General features: G+C 42.6%; 1 protein-coding gene across 1 annotated transcript in view; it reads left to right on the top strand.

Moving 5' to 3' along the window:
* The first annotated feature begins 1,322 nt into the window (after positions 1-1,322).
* Positions 1,323-18,089, top strand: part of LOC121541816 (AMME syndrome candidate gene 1 protein-like) — a 38,979-nt gene continuing 22,212 nt past the window's right edge. Inside the window, exons 1-2 of the mRNA XM_041851128.2 lie at positions 1,323-3,077; positions 17,456-17,566. Coding sequence (XP_041707062.1) covers positions 2,632-3,077; positions 17,456-17,566 — 557 coding nt within the window. The 5' untranslated portion in view covers positions 1,323-2,631. The remainder of the gene's footprint in view (positions 3,078-17,455; positions 17,567-18,089) is intronic.

Below are 18,089 nucleotides of genomic sequence, written 5' to 3'. Positions count from 1 at the left end.
GCTCTGTATGTGTTTTCTCTCCAAACCTGCTGTGTCTAGATCTGCCCAGCTCAAGTGCTGAGAAACCTCACTCATCCATTTTAAGCACTGACTCAGGGAGCAGCCAGCCATCTGCAGAGAGGTGTAAACCTTGCCTGGCTACCCATCCACATCGCTCTGGCAGACTAATGTTTCTTCTCCAAGATGAGTCTGGATTTCCCCCCCTCCTGACAATTTCTAGAATGTGAACACATTCTGACCATTCTGATTGGTCCCAGAAACCGATGGGTTGGGCCAGAGCCGGCCTACATGATAACGTTACAACTTTGATACTCTGATTGGTTAGATTTGTTAGACTATCCAATCGCTGATTAATTTGTTTTGTACAATAATAATATAATAATATGCCATTTAGCAGACGCTTTTATCCAAAGCGACTTACAGTCATGCGTGCATACATTTTTTTTGTGTATGGGTGGTCCCGGGGATCGAACCCACTACCTTGGCGTTACAAGCGCCGTGCTCTACCAGCTGAGCTACAGAGGACCACAACATCCCTCATTTTGAAGTCACACAAATGACTTATAGGATGGCAGTTTCAGACTGAATGTACTGTATGTTCAGATCGATATAGCAGCATAATTAAAGTCAGAGTGAGTCCTCAGGCAAGTGTAAACCTACACTTTTATTGCAAGCATGGCACTTTCTGACCTTGGCATCACTCCCTCACTTACAGTACACCTATGAAAGATCATGAGTGAAGGGGTCGTGGGTGTTGTGAGCTTACTGTTGCCATCTTTTGGGTAAATGATTAGGATATGAAACTTTTCCAATATGAAGCTGATTCGTCCCTGTATGGCCGACCTCACCTGGGATGTGAACCCTCATTCATAACAACGACAACACTACTTCAGGTTTCAGGGGTGGTGATGTCATTGCATGATCATGGCTAGAGCTCATTAGATAAGTTGTTTAAATCTTCTGCAGCCCCAACAACTGGCAGAGCCCACCGTGTGATCTGAGTTATGGCACCACTGTAATGCTGGTTCCCAGTTGGTCCGTTATAGCCTAAAACCAGGCAGGTACAGTATGTTGATGTACCACCTAGGTTACACTAATTACTACACTGTACCTGCCCGTGTAACAGCAATGTAATAAAGAGTTGACATTTCTGTTGGTAACTTGAACAGCATTGACCAAGCAATATTTGCAGTAGCCTACATTGGTATTTTGATAGCCTAATATTGTGAGGAATCGAATCCAATTTTCAAGTATGCTATTCCTAAATCCCTCGCGCGGCCAGTCGATTCTGGAGAGCAGCTGAGACATCACATGCAGCAAGAGGGCGGACGGCACATTTTACGACTACAACGAAAAGGATTTGAAGGGATGCATGTTTGCTTTCTCTAAGTGAAGTCGGATATAAATTGTCTAAAGGAGCACAATTCGTAAAAGAGAAATAGCAATCGAGCATCGGCATCCTCACGCGGTTGAGGCCAAGCTGATTTGAAGCTGAGGATAGCACAAGCAGCATTTTTTCTGCGTAATTCGCAGCAAGAATTCAGATTTGACACGGACAGCATACGGTGAGACTACGCATTATGCGTAGGAATCGATCGCAAAACATTTCCTGGATCCTATTTCGGCGTTGAGGAGGCAAATACTGCCAGTGACTACAGATGATCACAGGTCTCCCCCCCCTCCTCCTTAACAGTACAGAGGCTATCAGGCAAATGGTAGCCGCTGTGAGTCGGGCGAGGAGCGAGTGACCAAACCCGGAGGATTTCAGACAGATGGAATAGAAAGAATACTGCTCTCTCAAAATATATCACAGTAGACGGATAACAAGCTGACTCGCCAAACAAATCTACAGCAAACTGTCAGGGTTGATATGACGCTTGGGTTTAAATAATATTTTTTAAACTGTCCGAGAACTGACAAAATGCAGGTGCAAACTGATCAGCTGGATTTTTGAAATGACTTGGTCGGCGCTGACGCTGTCTGATGGCTCAAACTGCATAATAGCCAAATGGCATTTTATTTTGCGTCGACTTGACGTTTGGACCTCCAATATCGGGTCAGTTGTCTAGCTAGAAGTTCGGATGAAAGTAAACAACTGGAGCAATGTTAAACTACATGGTCCGGAGCGTAATGTACTATTCGTGCTGAAGCGTATGGGTCCTGCGTACTCAAGCTCCCGACTCCCACACAAAAAGGATTGTCTCTGTGTTGCCGGGGGTGCAGTGCAGTAGCTGTCACAGCTCCACATCTGGCTACTAGCTAGCTAACTGTTTTTCCGTTGGGAAGCTAGTGAGGTTGAATGAGTTTCTGCATCATTCGAGAGAAAGATTGCTTTGTGAAATCACCTCTGTGGTTATCGTGTTCTGAAGAAGGGACCTGTATTTTGGACAATATCTGAGATCAATCGAACTGTTTGAAGTGGTTCACAGCTGTCTTCTTAGCGAAAAGACTTTGCGTAAATCACGTATTTTTAAAGGCAAAGATAGGGTGACATTGCAGTCTCATCATATTGGATATAACGTCGCCCGACAAAAAAAAGTGAAAGTGGGGCATTGTCCGTCACACGTATTAACGCAGTGGGATTTGTACGTCTGGTCGGCGTTTCCCCCCACCCTCTCCGCGGTGACGGTGATGGGTCGGAAGCGGTGTGTCGGTGCAGATTGTTCCAAGATGGCGGCTGGGTGCTGCGGGGTGAAGAAGCAGAAGCTGTCGGGATCCCCCGGGTCGGGGGGTCCTGGCGGGGTGGGGGCGGGAAACGGAGTGGCAGGGACCGGACATTGTGGATCGGACTTGGGGATTGGTTCCTCCTCGACTGTGGCGGCAGGGAACATGAATCGAGTAAACGGCCTGGGGTGTCCTGGGGGTAGTAGTAGTAGCACCAACGCGTTGACCCCAACCCCGGGAGGCTACAACTCAGCTGGCCTCTCCCCGAATCTAAGCCTGGGATCTGGTTCGGGAAGTGGAGGCAGGAAGATGGTTGTTTCGGCGGAGATGTGCTGCTTCTGTTTCGACGTGCTTTATTGCCATCTGTATGGATACCAACCTCCCCGAACACCTAGGTTTACAAACGATTCCTAGTAAGTTTCGTCCTAATATTATGTTGTTAACCAGTAACTACTAATGCTAACGGCAACGACTAAATAAGCGATATTATTGACTGTCTAGCTAATCTAGCCAGTAGTAAACGTTCTTCCCTAACGTTAGCCAGCAAGTTACAGCAAGCTGATAACGAAACAATTGCAATGTAGTAGTGAAAATAAAACAGTCAGTTAGTTGAGCTTTGCAACTTTGGGAAATTAATATATTGCTGCTGCTACTTGGATAAAGTTTACTTTCACTGGGTGGTGTGGTGCTCACTGATGCTTACGTCCGCTAGCTAGCTAGCTCAACAAAGAAAAACAGTAGCTAGTTAGCATTAATGGCTAAGTTAGCTTGGTAGCCAGCAAGGGCGAGTTTCAACTTTCCAGTTTAGAAAGTTTAGAAAACACCACACAATTGTTGTGTTACGGCGCGTGGTGTGTTTGTCCATTTATCTGTGTTCTGAAAATGACACGGCTCGATTCAATTCCTTCATCCAAAGTCGAGATCTACAATTTAGCTAGCTGCCTTGTCTGTGTCAATCGACCATGACAGACAACTAGGTAGGCCAGCGGCAAAGTCAGAATTGGCTATATCGTATATTGGCTGTATTGTATAAAACCAACATTTGCCTTTTTGGTCTTAATTCAAGGTTAGGGTTAGGCATAAGGTTAGCAGTGTGGTTAGTATGTAAAGGCTCATTACACATTGACTTGCTAGATGTGGCAACAACACCAAAGATGCTATTCGAAACGCGAAAAAAAATGTGAGCCACATCGACCGAGTTATACCTGACACGTATAATCGATACTGATCAGTGCTGACACATAGGGGCCTACAATTAAAATACGATCTAGCCTGTGTTTCAGACAACTATAGACAGAACTATTGATGTAAGGACTATCAGGCTGTGAGATTGACCATTTTGACGATATACCTAACTACATGGCTTGTTTATAAAATAAACAATGGATTAACCATAGAGATCCTATTAAATTACTAGAGGGGCTATGTCATAAACCCTCAAAGTTCCAGAATGGGCTCAAAATGGTAGCCATATTGGTGAGGGAGAAATCCAAACCAGTCTATTTGTAATGAACTGCAGTAGAGCCATTGTCCTGATTTTACTTATGCAGGAAAACAAATGTAAGGCATGTGATATGTACATTGTGTAATATAATTATTGTCAACCTAAAATATTGTCATATAATAATGATTACATTTTGTATGGGTTTTATACACATTTTCTGTATAAATAGCCTCTAAAAAATATGTAAACAGAACATAAATGTAAAAAAAAAAAAAAAAGATTTATTGGAAAGCTGTGACTGCTATTATATGATACAATATCAGTACTTGTTGCATTTACAACTTGTCTAAATCCTATCATCAACTGATTTTAGACAGTGTATGGCTATGGATTGACTGCAGTGTTTGAATGGAATGTTATATTGGCTGTTAATTCGAAGAAGAAAAAAATGTGGAATCATTCCTCTAAAACTGTCTGGCTAGCTAACAAACAGTGCATATCAATTATTCAAATTCATTATTTTACACTATTTTATCACAGCACTGGCAAGCCATGGTTGACCAACTCCCTGACCAACATGGCTGACCTTTGGACCATCATAAGAAGTTTCATGTCCATTCTAGTATTCTAATGACTAATTCTATGGGATTAATAGCCTACAACCTCCGTTTTGGCTTATGATAGTGTAATTTACAGTTGTCCTAAACTCAAGGCATAATTGACATTCTTCAAGAATCCATACAGCATTGAATGTAATAACCATTAAAAAGCTGGACAGCTTCTACATATTGTTCATTTAAAAAGGGAGGTTTGTCCACAACACATTCGTGAGTAGAGACAATATTTTATGCAATATTAGGCCTACATTTGCCTATGGCATTGTGTTAAAATCCCAATATGTGTCTTTTCTGTTGGTAATGACAGTCTACACACTTAGTTAGGCATACATCATTACATCATCAGTTATTACAGCCAACCTAGCAGCCATTGTGGCTTTAGGGGTCTGTTGTCATGGTGGCCTGCCCTTGCTCACAGTAAACATTGAGATGCTATTTTTATTGAGATGCCAGTGTACTTTTCTCCTCTAAGGCTAATAAAATGGTAATTGGCCATTGCACAGCTAGATAAGTAGGAGGTATTCTCTACATACTAGTGTGCAAGAACATATTTTAACAGATAGGCATATGTCCTTTTCAAACCAAATATGGCTCTCAGCCAACTTTTGTAGCATTGTGGATATACATTTCACACTGACTGTCTATACACACAACTATTTTTAGGGGTACACACAAGTGTTAACTAGTATATTAGTGCTGTGCCTTCATTTCATAGTAAAATCAACATCCTGTCCATTATTCTATATAAATGTAGATGTTTGAAACATAATTAACGGGAGGACTGGAGACAAACTCTATTGATACCATTAATTTCAACATTGTTTTCTTCTTTATAGTAAATCCTGACATTATGCAGTCATTTCTTCCTTACTATATTTAACACACAATTCTTTCCGAATTGATAATAATTGCCTGCTTAAAATATTCTTATGCGTCAAGGCATTATGGAAATGTACTTTTTTAGGGAAAATGATGTAGTGTACGCCTGCCTATCTTTATAGATACAGGGTTTTGCCACCTGCCTTTTGGAAATGGCCAGACATTTGTTTCTATAGATATGTAAGGGAAAGACTGCATATAACATATTTATCTCTCTGCCTCTCCCTTTTAATCATTTAGCAGACGCACTTATCCAGAGCAACTTACAGGAGCAATTAGAGTTACAGTTGAAGTCGGAAGTTTACATACACTTAGGTTGGAGTAATTAAAACTCGTTTTTCAACCACTCCACAAATTTCTTGTTAACAAAATATAGTTTTGGCAAGTCGGTTAGGACATCTACTTTGTGCATGACACAAGTATTTTTTCCAACAATTGTTTAGACAGGTTATTTAACTTATAGTTCACTGTATCACAATTCCAGTGGGTCAGAAGTTTACATACACTAAGTTGACTGTGCCTTTAAACAGCTAGGAAAATTCAAGAAAATGATGTCATGGCTTTAGAAGCTTCTGATAGGCTAATTGACATCATTTGAGTCAATTGGAGGTGTACGTTTGGATGTATTTCAAGGCCTACCTTCAAACTAAGTGACTCTTTGCTTGACATAAATCAGCCAATACCTCAGAAAAAAATGGTATACTTCCACAAGTCTGGTTCATCCTTGGGAGCAATTTCCAAATGCCTGAAGGTACCACGTTCATCTGTACAAACAATGGTACGCAAGTATAAACACCATGGGACCATGTAGCCGTCATACCGCTCAGGAAGGAGACGCGTTCTGTCTCCTAGAGATGAACGTACTTTGGTGTGAAAAGGGCAAATCAATCCCAGAACAACAGCAAATGACCTTATGAAGATGCTGGAGGAAACAGGTACAAAAGTATCTATATCCACAGTAAAACAAGTCCTATATCGACATAACCTGAAAGGCCGCTCAGCAAGGAAGAAGCCACTGCTCCAAAACCGCCATAAAAAAGCCAGACTACAGTTTGCAACTGCACATGGGGACAAAGATCGTACTTTTTGGAGAAATGTTCTCTGGTTTGATGAAACAAAAATAGAACTGTTTGGCCATAATGACCATCGTTATGTTTGGAGGAAAAAGGGTGTGGCTTGCAAGCCGAAGAACACCATCCCTACCGTGAAGCACGGGGGTGGCAGCATCATGCTGTGGGGGTGCTTTGCTGCAGGAGGGACTGGTGCACTTCACAAAATAGATGGCATCATGAGGAAGGAAAATTATGTGGATATATTGAAGCAACATCTCAAGGCATCAGTCAGGAAGTTAAAGCTTGGTCGCAAATGGGTCTTCCAAATGGACAATGACCCCAAGCATACTTCCAAAGTTGTGGCAAAATGGCTTAAGGACTACAAAGTAAAGGTATTTGAGTGGCCATCACAAAGCCCTGACCGTAATCCTAGAGAAAGTTTGTGGGGCAGAACTGGAAAAGCGTGTGCGAGCAATGAGGCCTACAAACCTGACTCAGTTACACCAGCTCTGTCAGGGGGAATGGGCCAAAATTCACCCAATTTATTTTGGGAATCTTGTTGAAGGCTACCCGAAACGTTTGACCCAAGTTAAACAATTTAAAGGCAATGCTACCAAATACTAATTGAGTGTATGTAAACTTCTGACCCACTGGGAATGTGATGAAATAAATATAAGCTGAAATAAATCATTCTCTCTACTATTATTCTGACATTTCACATTCTTAAAATAAAGTGGTGATCCTAACTGACCTAAGACAGGGAATTTTTACTAGGATTAAATGTCAGGAATTTTGAAAAACTGAGTTTAAATGTATTTGACTAAGGTGTATGTAAACTTCCGACTTCAACTGTAAGTGCCTTGCTCAAGGGCACATCGACAGGTTTTTCACCTAGTAGGCCCAGGGAATCGAACCAGCAACCTTTCAGTTACTGGCCCAACGCTCTTAACCACTAGGCTATCTGCCGCCCTGCTAGGCTACCTCACACAAATGCATACGCCGGATCACACAAAAGTATATGCTTCCCATTTTGTTAATGTTGGATAGAGGATGAGCAGAGGTAGAGCCATTGGTTGAGAGTTGGACACGTGATTCCATGTCTCAGTTTACACACGCAGGGATTTCTTGAATTAGAGGTCTATATATAGACTTACTAGTGAGAGAATCCTGGTAGCTGTTGGTTTATTGAAGGTGATTTCCCCTTGATTCCTAAGTCCCGTTTTCAGCTAGTGTGTCATGCAAACCAGCTCAGTGTCTGTTTATGACAGTGAAACGAATTCAACCTCACTAGACAGTTCTGTCACAAGTTTGAAAATCTTGTGTATGTTGAGGATACTCCGTATTTACCCAGTCTGAATCAGTGTGTTCTGTGAATGTTACATAAAGCAGGAACCTGATAGTGCTCAGGGCCATGGTGATGATGCACTGTAATCTGTTGATCCGTTTGATGCCCACTGTCCCTGGATTTAGGGGTCAAGTGAAAGTTCTGCCTGATGTCAGAAAATGGGACCGAAAATCCAAGCAGAGTGTGGCAGATGGGAAAGGGTGGAGTAGGTTGAAAGCCCAGTTTCATTTTCCTTAAATGGGAAATTCCACCGTGAAATCATTATTTGAAATCCAGTTCCGCTCTTCTGGAAATATTGAAACCACACCTGAAAAAAATGTGTTGGACTGTTTTCTTTAATAGAAGGCATCTCATACGTTCACATTCATAGGATTGTTTGAAGTTACACATTCTTAAATAGGGAATTGATCACCCAGAGGTGGTTGTTTGCAACATGCTTGTAATGTTGGGCTGTAACGCAGAGGGAAGAGATGAGTAATGCCATGATGGGTATACAAGAGGCAACAGCATACACATATGTTCCAGCCCCTCCCTGTCTTCTGACATTATAATAATATAATAATAATATATAATATAATATAATATAATAATATAATAATATAATATGCCATTTAGCAGACGCTTTTATCCAAAGCGACTTACAGTCATGCGTGCATACATTTTTGTGTATGGGTGGTCCCGGGGATCGAACCCACTACCTTGGCGTTACAAGCGCCGTGCTCTACCAGCTGCGCCGTGCTCTACCAGCTGAACTGAACACCGCTCTGCTTCTCTATATTTTAACACCGGTGTCATCTTTATGCTAATTTTAGATTTGAATGGCAAGGGCTTTCCCTGTGTTGAGAGACTTCACTCAGTTCCTCTCCAAATCTACCCCCACTTGCGTTAGCCTATACGTCTAAAATGGAGATGAGAGTAGTCTGATCCATCCAGGCCAGTGTGTTTACCACCAGGAGGATTTACCTGATCAGGTGGTGTGGATCAGCTCCAAGAGGAGGGTTGTTGCCGTAACCATGGCTGGATAATAAAGCTGCTCTACCGGGGCTCAAATGAACATTCAACTTACCCCTGCACCTAAAGCCTCATGCTTGATTTATTATAGACTATTAGAATGTGGTAGATGAACTGGGCCTGCCAGGCTGAAACCTAGCGCCACACGCAACATGGTGGTTTCTGCTTGAGGAACTGATGATGTGAGGAACATGACACCAGTCCTTCCCACACCCCATCTGATCTCTGCACACACTCCTGCCCACAACACCAGCTCCACCTGTGACCCATAAATCAGAAGCCAAAGGAGTGTAATATGTGCCTGTATGCATGTGACTTACGACAATGTTGAATCTCGTGAATAATTGCCCCCTCAGTGTGAAAGCTGGCACTAAGCTGGGACTGGGTACTGTAGTGCAATGTGTAATTGTGACTATGGTGGGCAGTGATGTCATCAGGACTGATTAGTAGTCAGTCTGCAGTGGGAAGGTGGCTGTGTGTGAACTGGGCTCCAGATGTAGCAATGCGCATTAAAACGCCCTTGCAGCTTTTTCTAGTGATTCCACTGTTTGGGATGGCACATATTTGTATGGACTGATTAGTGCAGAGGATTTGAAGCACCTCCTAAAACATTACATGTGATGACGTAACCTCTTTATCTGAACTATGTACCTGTCAGGATCTTCCATTTGGGTCGTTCCACCTCAAAAAGAAAGAGGATTTCGACACCCACCATCTCAGATTGTTCTGAAATAGTTTATGTTGTTTAGAAACGGATAAGATTAGCATTCCTGCAACATTATTTTGCCGCAGCACCATACTACTTGTCAGACATAGAGAGCTGATACTGTATACTCGTTGTTGGGGTGGGTTTGGCTTGGGGTGTCCGTGGGTGGTTTTTGACAATTTCTTTGGATTCCTCATGTCTGTCATTGATCGAAAAAAGTTTGGTCCCAATCGAATGTTGACTACTATATTTATTGGATATTATACAAATCCTATACATTAAGGGCCAATTTAGGTGCAACCAATTAGCTTAATTTCTCACAGATCAAATTATATTTCAACAAAATAATGTCGCAGGAATGCTAATCTTATCTGTTTCTAACTACAGAGATTATTTTAGAACAATCTGAGATAGTGGATGTCATTGCTTTCTGAAATGTATTTGACTTACTCGCTGCTTTAAATTAGGACTGAGTGACTAACTGGGGTCAGTTAAATATGCTTGACAAAGCTTTTTAAAAGCAGCCCTTGTTTGATGTGCTTTGCAGAGACACACTGTCTGTGTCCTCAGGGTTGGACCTCTGCAGTGCAGAGCACAGGTTCTCCGACTGTTTGTGTGCCTGAGTCGAGGTTCAATTGGTTAGGCATATCACACATTGCTACCCATCCATCCATCACCAATGATCCATCCATCCATCAGCAATGGGTAGTGTTGGATCACCCTTTCACACATGTACACTGAACAAAAATATCAACGTAATATGCAACAATTTCAAAGATTTTACTGAGTTACAGTTCATATAAGGAAATCATTAGGCCCTAATCTATATATTTCACATGAGTGGGAATACAGATATGCATCTGTTGGTCACAGATACCTTTTTTTAAAAAGGTAGGGGTGGGGATCAGAAAACCAGTGAATATCTGGTGTGACCACCATTTGCCTCATGCAACACGACACATCTCCTTCACATAGAGTTGATCAGGCTGTTGATTGTGGCCTGTGGAATGTTGTCCCACTCCTCTTCAATGGCTTTGCGAAGTTGCTGGATATTGGTGGGAACTGGAACACGCATTATCATGCTGAAACATGAGGTGACTGCGGCGGATGAATGGCACGACAATGTGCCTCAGGATCTCGTCACGGTATCTCTGTGCATTCAAATTGCCATTGATAAAATGCAATTGTGTTCATTATCCATAGCTTATGCCTGCCCATACCATAACCCCACCATGGGGCACTCCTTTCACAACAGCAAACCGCTCACCCACACAACGCCATCTGCCCAGTACAGTTGAAACCGGGATTCATCCGTGAAGCGAGCACTTCTCCAGCGTGACAGTGGCCATCGAAGATGAGCAAATGCTGAAGTCGGTTACGACGCCGAACTGCAGTCAGGTCAAGACCCTGGTGAAGACGACAAGCACGCAGATGAGCTTCCCTGAGATGGTTTCTGACAGTTTATGCAGAAATTCTTTGGTTGTGCAAACACAGTTTCATCAGATGTAGGGGTGGCTGGTCTCAGACGATCCCGCAGGTGAAGAAGTCGGATGTGGAGGTCCTGGGTTGGCGTGGAAAGGAGAAATGCTCACTAACAGGGATGTAAACAAATTTGTGCACACAATTTGAGAGAAATAAGCTTTTTGTGCTTATGGACAATTTCTGTGATCTTTTATTTCAGCTCATGAAACATGGGACCAACACTTTACATGTTGCGTTTATATTTTTTGTGTAGTTTAATCACCCTTTTACACATGTTTAATTGAAACCATTGAGAATGTTTCTGCTCTTCCCTCTTCAGGCATGCAGAGCAGTCTGGATGGGGGTTGGTATGGTATGTGAGGATGGTGTTGGCTGTGGGTGGGTGGGGGAATGGATGATGAGTGGAATCGTCAAGGTCACAGTATGGCACGTGATGCAATAGGACATCCCTTTAGTATGTGGCCAGCAGGCTGGGATTACTCTTCAGAATGGGCACACAGAACTGAGTGGGAGCTCTGCCAAAAAAGCTAGAGTAGAGGGAGAGAGGAAAAATAGCCTGAATTACGCATAGCATAGTGAGCATCTAATAGGGGCCCAGGGAATACAGTCATTGAATGTAGATTCTTAGTGGTCAGCTTCTGTGTTGTTACCTGCCTAAAGGCGAAGATGATTTTCTGGTTTCTAGCTGTTTAAACCCAGGCCACCCCCACCGTCTCCCTTTCATATCTGCAGTGCCCTATTGTCCCTCACACTATTTTCATGACTCAGCCATGGGGGTTTTAGACAGATTCTCTTGTTTGCTCAGACCTCATGGTGTGATTGATTCAACAGCAGTTCATTAAGATAAATCCATGTTGACTCGCAGGAGTCTGGCTTTTGTAACGCACTGAACCCATCAACCCTGGCTGCATGTCAAAAATGTTCCCTGTCACCCCTCCCTCCAGAACTCGTAACACTCACCATAGAATAAGAATGTTTAGTTAGCAGGCACAACTGGCCGCTCACTCGCAAGAGATCCATCATGGATTCTTGTCAGGAAACTGTATGATCGACAAATGTTCTAACTGAAAATCCTTTTGAAGTAGAATTTCAATGGAACCACAGCTTTTGTCAGACCAATGGAAAACTGTCGTTAAAGGTGGTCTTTCACCCCTCAGTGGTGACTGGGGTCACAACTGCAGCTCTTGTTAAGCGTCTCTGCCTCTGCACTTGCTTTCCCATAGATGAATGTATTGGCTAACACAGTCTCTCTCTCAGGCTGCTGCTCACCTTATTTGCCAAGGGGTTCATCAGCCAGATTAAAAGCCATTCATTTTAAGTAGGGAGCTGCAGGCTGCGACAGTCAGTCTTTTGGGTTGGGTGGGTCTCTACTGCATAGCCATGAAGTGGCCGGCCTGACGGATGGACTGACTCACTCACTGGCTGTCTGGAGGAGCTTGTCTGTATGAAGTCAACCCTTTACAGCAGAGCTGCCCCCTCGCTTCTAAAGTATGGGGTTGTCTGTCTGTCACTCCAGAGATCACTTCTTATTAGGATCAACTGACATCAATCTCACAAGCAAGTTTGCGATGCCTCTGTCTTACTCACACACTCACTCAGACAATTTATTTTCTCTTGTGCTGTCTCGCTCTCTCCTCTCTACAGTCTTCTTTCAGACTGTGAAGTGATTGTCCACTGTTCTGTTATTTTCAGACACTTATCGAGTGCTGTCTGTGCATTCCAGAGAGGACTTGATTTTAATGTAGATTGGCTGCTCCTCAACTATTCCTCACTCTAAACACGTTGATGATCAAGAATATTGACAACATTTTTGATTAGTAAGCAACAGATTTTTCTCTATCATACTCTTTCCCAAGACCGTCTTTCCTCCCTCCCCTCTGCATTTTCCCGGCTTTTAAATATACATGAAGTCATGAGCTTCAAGAAAGGCATTGATACTAAGAATAGATACAGTTGAAGTCGGAAGTTTACATACACCTTAGCCAAATACATTTAAACTCAGTTTTTCACAATTCCTGACATTTAATCCTTGTAAAATGTCCCTGTTTTAGGTCAGTTAGGATCACCACTTTATTTTAAGAACATGAAATGTCAGAATAATAGTAGAGAGAATGATTTATTTCAGCTTTTATTTCTTTCATCACATTCCCAGTGGGTCAGAAGTTTACATACACTCAATTAGTATTTGGTAGCATTGCCTTTAAATTGTTTAACTTGGGTCAAACGTTTCGGGAAGCCTTCCACAAGCTTCCCACAATAAGTTGGGTTAATTTTGGCCCATTCCTCCTGACAGAGCTGGTGTAACTGAGTCAGGTTTGTAGGCCTCCTTGCTCGCACACGCTTTTTCAGTTCTGCCCACACATTTTCTATAGGATTGAGGTCAGGGCTTTGTGATGGCCACTCCAATACCTTCACTTTATTGTCCTTAAGCCATTTTGCCACAACTTTGGAAGTATGGTTGCGGTCATTGTCCATTTGGAAGACCCATTTGCGACCAAGCTTTAACTTCCTGACTGATGTCTTGAGATGTTGCTTCAATATATCCACATAATTTTCCTTCCTCATGATGCCATCTATTTTGTGAAGTGCACCAGTCCCTCCTGCAGCAAAGCACCCCCGCAGCATGAAGCTGCCACCTCCGTGCTTCACGGTTGGGATGGTGTTCTTCGGCTTGCAAGAAACCCCCTTTTTCCTCCAAACATAACGATGGTCATTATGGCCAAACAGTTCTATTTTTGTTTCATCAGACCACAAGACATTTCTCCAAAAAGTACGATCTTTGTCCCCATGTGCAGTTGCAAACCGTAGTCTGGGTTTTTTATGGCGGTTTTGGAGCAGTGGCTTCTTCCTTGCTGAGCGGCCTTTCAGGTTATGTCGATATAGGACTTGTTTTACTGTGGATATAGATACATTTGTACCCGTTTCCTCCAGCATCTTCACAAGGTCCTTTGCTGTTGTTCTGGGATTGATTTGCACTTTTCGCAACAAAGTACGTTCATCTCTAGGAGACAGAACGCGTCTCCTTCCTGAGCGGTATGACAGCTGTGTGGTCCCATGGTGTTTATACTTGCGTACTATTGTTTGTACAGATGAACGTGGTACCTTCAGGCGTTTGGAAATTGCTCCCAAGGATGAACCAGACTTGTGGAGGTCTACAACTTTTTTCTGAGGTTTTGGCTGATTTCTTTCTTCCATGATGTCAAGCAAAGACGCACTGAGTTTGAAGGTATGCCTTGAAATACATCCACAGGGACACCTCCAATTGACTCAAATGATGTCAATTAGCCTATCAGAAGCTTCTAAAGCCATGACATAATTTTCTGGAATTTTCCTAGCTGTTTAAAGGCACAGTCAACTTAGTGTATGTAAACTTCTGACCCACTGGAATTGTGATACAGTGAATTATAAGTGAAATAATCTGTCTGTAAACAATTGTTTTAAAAATGACTTGTGTCATGCACAAAGTAAATGTCCTAACCGACTTGCCAAAACTATAGTTTGTTAACAAGAAATTTGTGGAGTGGTTGAAAACGAGTTTTAATGACTCCAACCTAAGTGTATGTAAACTTCCAACTTCAACTGTGTATTTTCTTTTCCTGGCCTTTTCTTTATGAGGTGGTCATCATGATAGATATAGTTACCTCCACAATGTGCTCTGCTGGACAGCTCTATTTCTTCTGGAGAAGTGAGTTTATACAATAGAGAGCATATTAATACTCAGCTCAGAGTAGAACATGTCCTTAAGTATGAATGAGGCTGGAACCCTCATACCGTCATCCTTATCTGCCCAGATTGGGACTAGTTAGGCTATTTGAAAGTGATGTATGTATTAACAAAGTGTATTAACCAATGCAAGTATTATCCTTTTGTGTTGCGCAATATACTTTTTTGGGAAATACTTAGTTAGCGACAGTAATCCTGGGGGTAATTGAGAAAAGGTGCTAAATCTCTTAGGTGAGATCTGAGGGCAAAGAGGTGGAGCTGCTGCCAGGCTTTTCGGTGATTCATTGGACACCCTAATCTGCAATATTCCCTGCATATTGTGTGGGTGTGTTAAACATGTATGTGTTGTTTTTTGTTGGTAAGAGACTAACCATAACAATTTAGGCTAACAAGGCTACATTGTGTCATTTTACAGAGAAAGCAATGCAGTATATCTGTTGGTGCACAAAATTCTCTAGGCACACATACCACAAGACAAAATGTCACTGACTGCTGCCTCGCTGGTCCCAGTCTCTCGCAAATTGATTTTAGCTCCCAATGGGCAGTCAAACTCAAACTGTGGTGCTGACTGAGTCCATATGACCATGATAAACAGGCAGAGTAAACTGGACAGGTTGCTGCTTTGACAGAAAAGGTTAACTTTACTTTGATCCAGAGAACACCTGAATGTAAAACAGAGGGCTATGATCTTTCTAATAGCAAACTGTAACAGAAACCTCATATAGCCCTCTTATTTTCAGTACTTGCTACACACTCAATATCTGTCAGTACAATGTTAGTTGAGAAAGCCCTTTGTTGTCAGTGTCACCACTAGGAATGTGAGAAATCAATTCAAATATTGCGTCCACAATTGTTTTTCTCAACCCTACAGTGCATTCGGAAAGTATTCAGACCCCTTGACTTTTTCTACATTTTGTTACGTTACAGCCTTATTCTAAAATGGATTAAATCTACACACAATACCCCATAATGACAAAGCATAAACAGGGTTTATGGAAATATCACATTTACATAAGTATTCAGACCATTTACTCAGTAATGTGTTGAAGCATCTTTGGCAGCGATTACAGCCTTGAGTCTTCTTGGGTATGACGCTACAAGCTTGGCACACCTGTATTTGGGGAGTTTCTCCCATTCTTCTCTGCAGATCCTCTCAAGCTCTGTCAGGTTGGATGGGGAGCGACGCTGCACAGCTATTTTCAGGTCTTTTCAGAGATGTTCGATTGAGTTCAAGTCCAGGCTCTGGCTGGGCCACTCAAGGACATTCAAAGACTTGTCCCGACGCCACTCCTGCGTTGTCTTGGCTGTCCTGTTGGAAGGTGAACCTTCGCCCCAGTCTGAGGTCCTGAGCGCTTTGGAGCAGGTTTTCATCAAGGATCTCTCTGTACTTTGCTCTGTTCATCTTTCCCTCGACCCTGACTAGTCTCCCAGTCCCTGCCGCTGAAAAACATCCCCACAGCATGATGCTGCCATCACCATGCTTCTCCGTAAGGATGGTATTGGTCAGGTGATGAGTGGTGCCTGGTTTCCTCCAGACGTGACACTTGGCATTCAGGCCAAAGAGTTCAATCTTGGTTTCATCAGACCAGAGAATCTTGTTTCTCATGGTCTGAGAGTCCTTTAGGTGCCTTTTGGAAAACTCCAAGCAGGCTGTCATGGGCCTTTTACTGAGGAGTGGCTTCTGTCTGGCCACTCTACTATAAAGGCCTGATTGGTGGAGTGCTGCAGAAATGGTTGTCCTTCTGGAAGGTTCTCCCATCTCCACAGAGGAACTCGAGCTCTGTCAGCGTGACCATCAAGTTCTTGGTCACCTCCCTGACCAACAAGGCCCTTCTCCCCCGATTGCTCAGTTTGGCCAGGGGGCCAGCTCAAGGAAGAGTCTTGGTGGTTCCAAACTTCTTCCATTTAAGAATGATGGAGGCCACTGTGTTCTTGGGGACCTTCAATACTGCAGAAATGTTTTGGTACCCTTCCCCAGATCTGTGCCTCGACACAATCCTGTTTCGCAGCTCTACGGACAATTCCTTCGACCTCATGGCTTGGTTTCTGCTCTGACATGCACTGTCAACTGTGGGACCTTTATATAGACAGGTGTGTGCCTTTCCAAATCATGTTCAATCAATTTAATTGACCACAGGTGGACTCCAAGTTGTAGAAACATCTCAAGGATGATCAATGGAAACAGGATGCACCTGAGCTCAATTTCGAGTCTCATAGCAAAGGGTATGAATACTTATGTAAATATAGTTTTGTAATTTTTTTTATAAATGTGCAAAAATTCTAAAAACCAGTTTTGCTTTGTCATTATGGGGTATTGTGTGTAGATTGATGAGAAAAATAAATAATTTAATCAATTTTAAAATAAGGTTGTAACATAACAAAGTGGACAGTCAAGGGGTCTGAATACTTTCCGAATGCACTGTAAGTGAATCCTGGACCTTCAAACTATTTATTTGGCCTAGTTTTTAAATGATGTTCTAATGTGTTTAACTCTAAAGGTCCTAACATTGTCTTCCCTTCTTTCTCTTTCAGCCCGCTGTTTGTCACATGGAAAATAGGCAGAGACAAGCGGTTGAGGGGATGTATAGGTACATTTTCTGCCATGAACCTGCACCCAGGACTCAGGGAGTACACCCTTACCAGGTAAGCCACTCTCTTAACTTGATCATGCCCAGAGTTCCAAGCATGTACAGTGGGGGAAAAAAGTATTTAGTCAGCCACCAATTGTGCAAGTTCTCCCACTTAAAAAGATGAGAGAGAGGCCTGTAATTTTCATCATAGGTACACGTCAACTATGACAGACAAAATTAGAAGAAAAAAATCCAGAAAATCACATTGTAGGATTTTTTATGAATTTATTTGCAAATTATGGTGGAAAATAAGTATTTGGTCAATAACAAAAGTTTCTCAATACTTTGTTATATACCCTTTGTTGGCAATGACACAGGTCAAACGTTTTCTGTAAGTCTTCACAAGGTTTTCACACACTGTTGCTGGTATTTTGGCCCATTCCTCCATGCAGATCTCCTCTAGAGCAGTGATGTTTTGGGGCTGTCGCTGGGCAACACAGACTTTCAACTCCCAAAGATTTTCTATGGTTTGAGATCTGGAGACTGGCTAGGCCACTCCAGGACCTTGAAATGCTTCTTACGAAGCCACTCCTTCG

This window comes from Coregonus clupeaformis, chromosome 27, assembly GCF_020615455.1.
Source record: "Coregonus clupeaformis isolate EN_2021a chromosome 27, ASM2061545v1, whole genome shotgun sequence".
In the NCBI taxonomy this organism is placed as follows: Eukaryota; Metazoa; Chordata; class Actinopteri; order Salmoniformes; family Salmonidae; genus Coregonus; species Coregonus clupeaformis.
The sequence above is the reverse complement of the archived record's forward strand: the minus strand, read 5'-3'. Positions and strand labels throughout refer to the sequence as shown.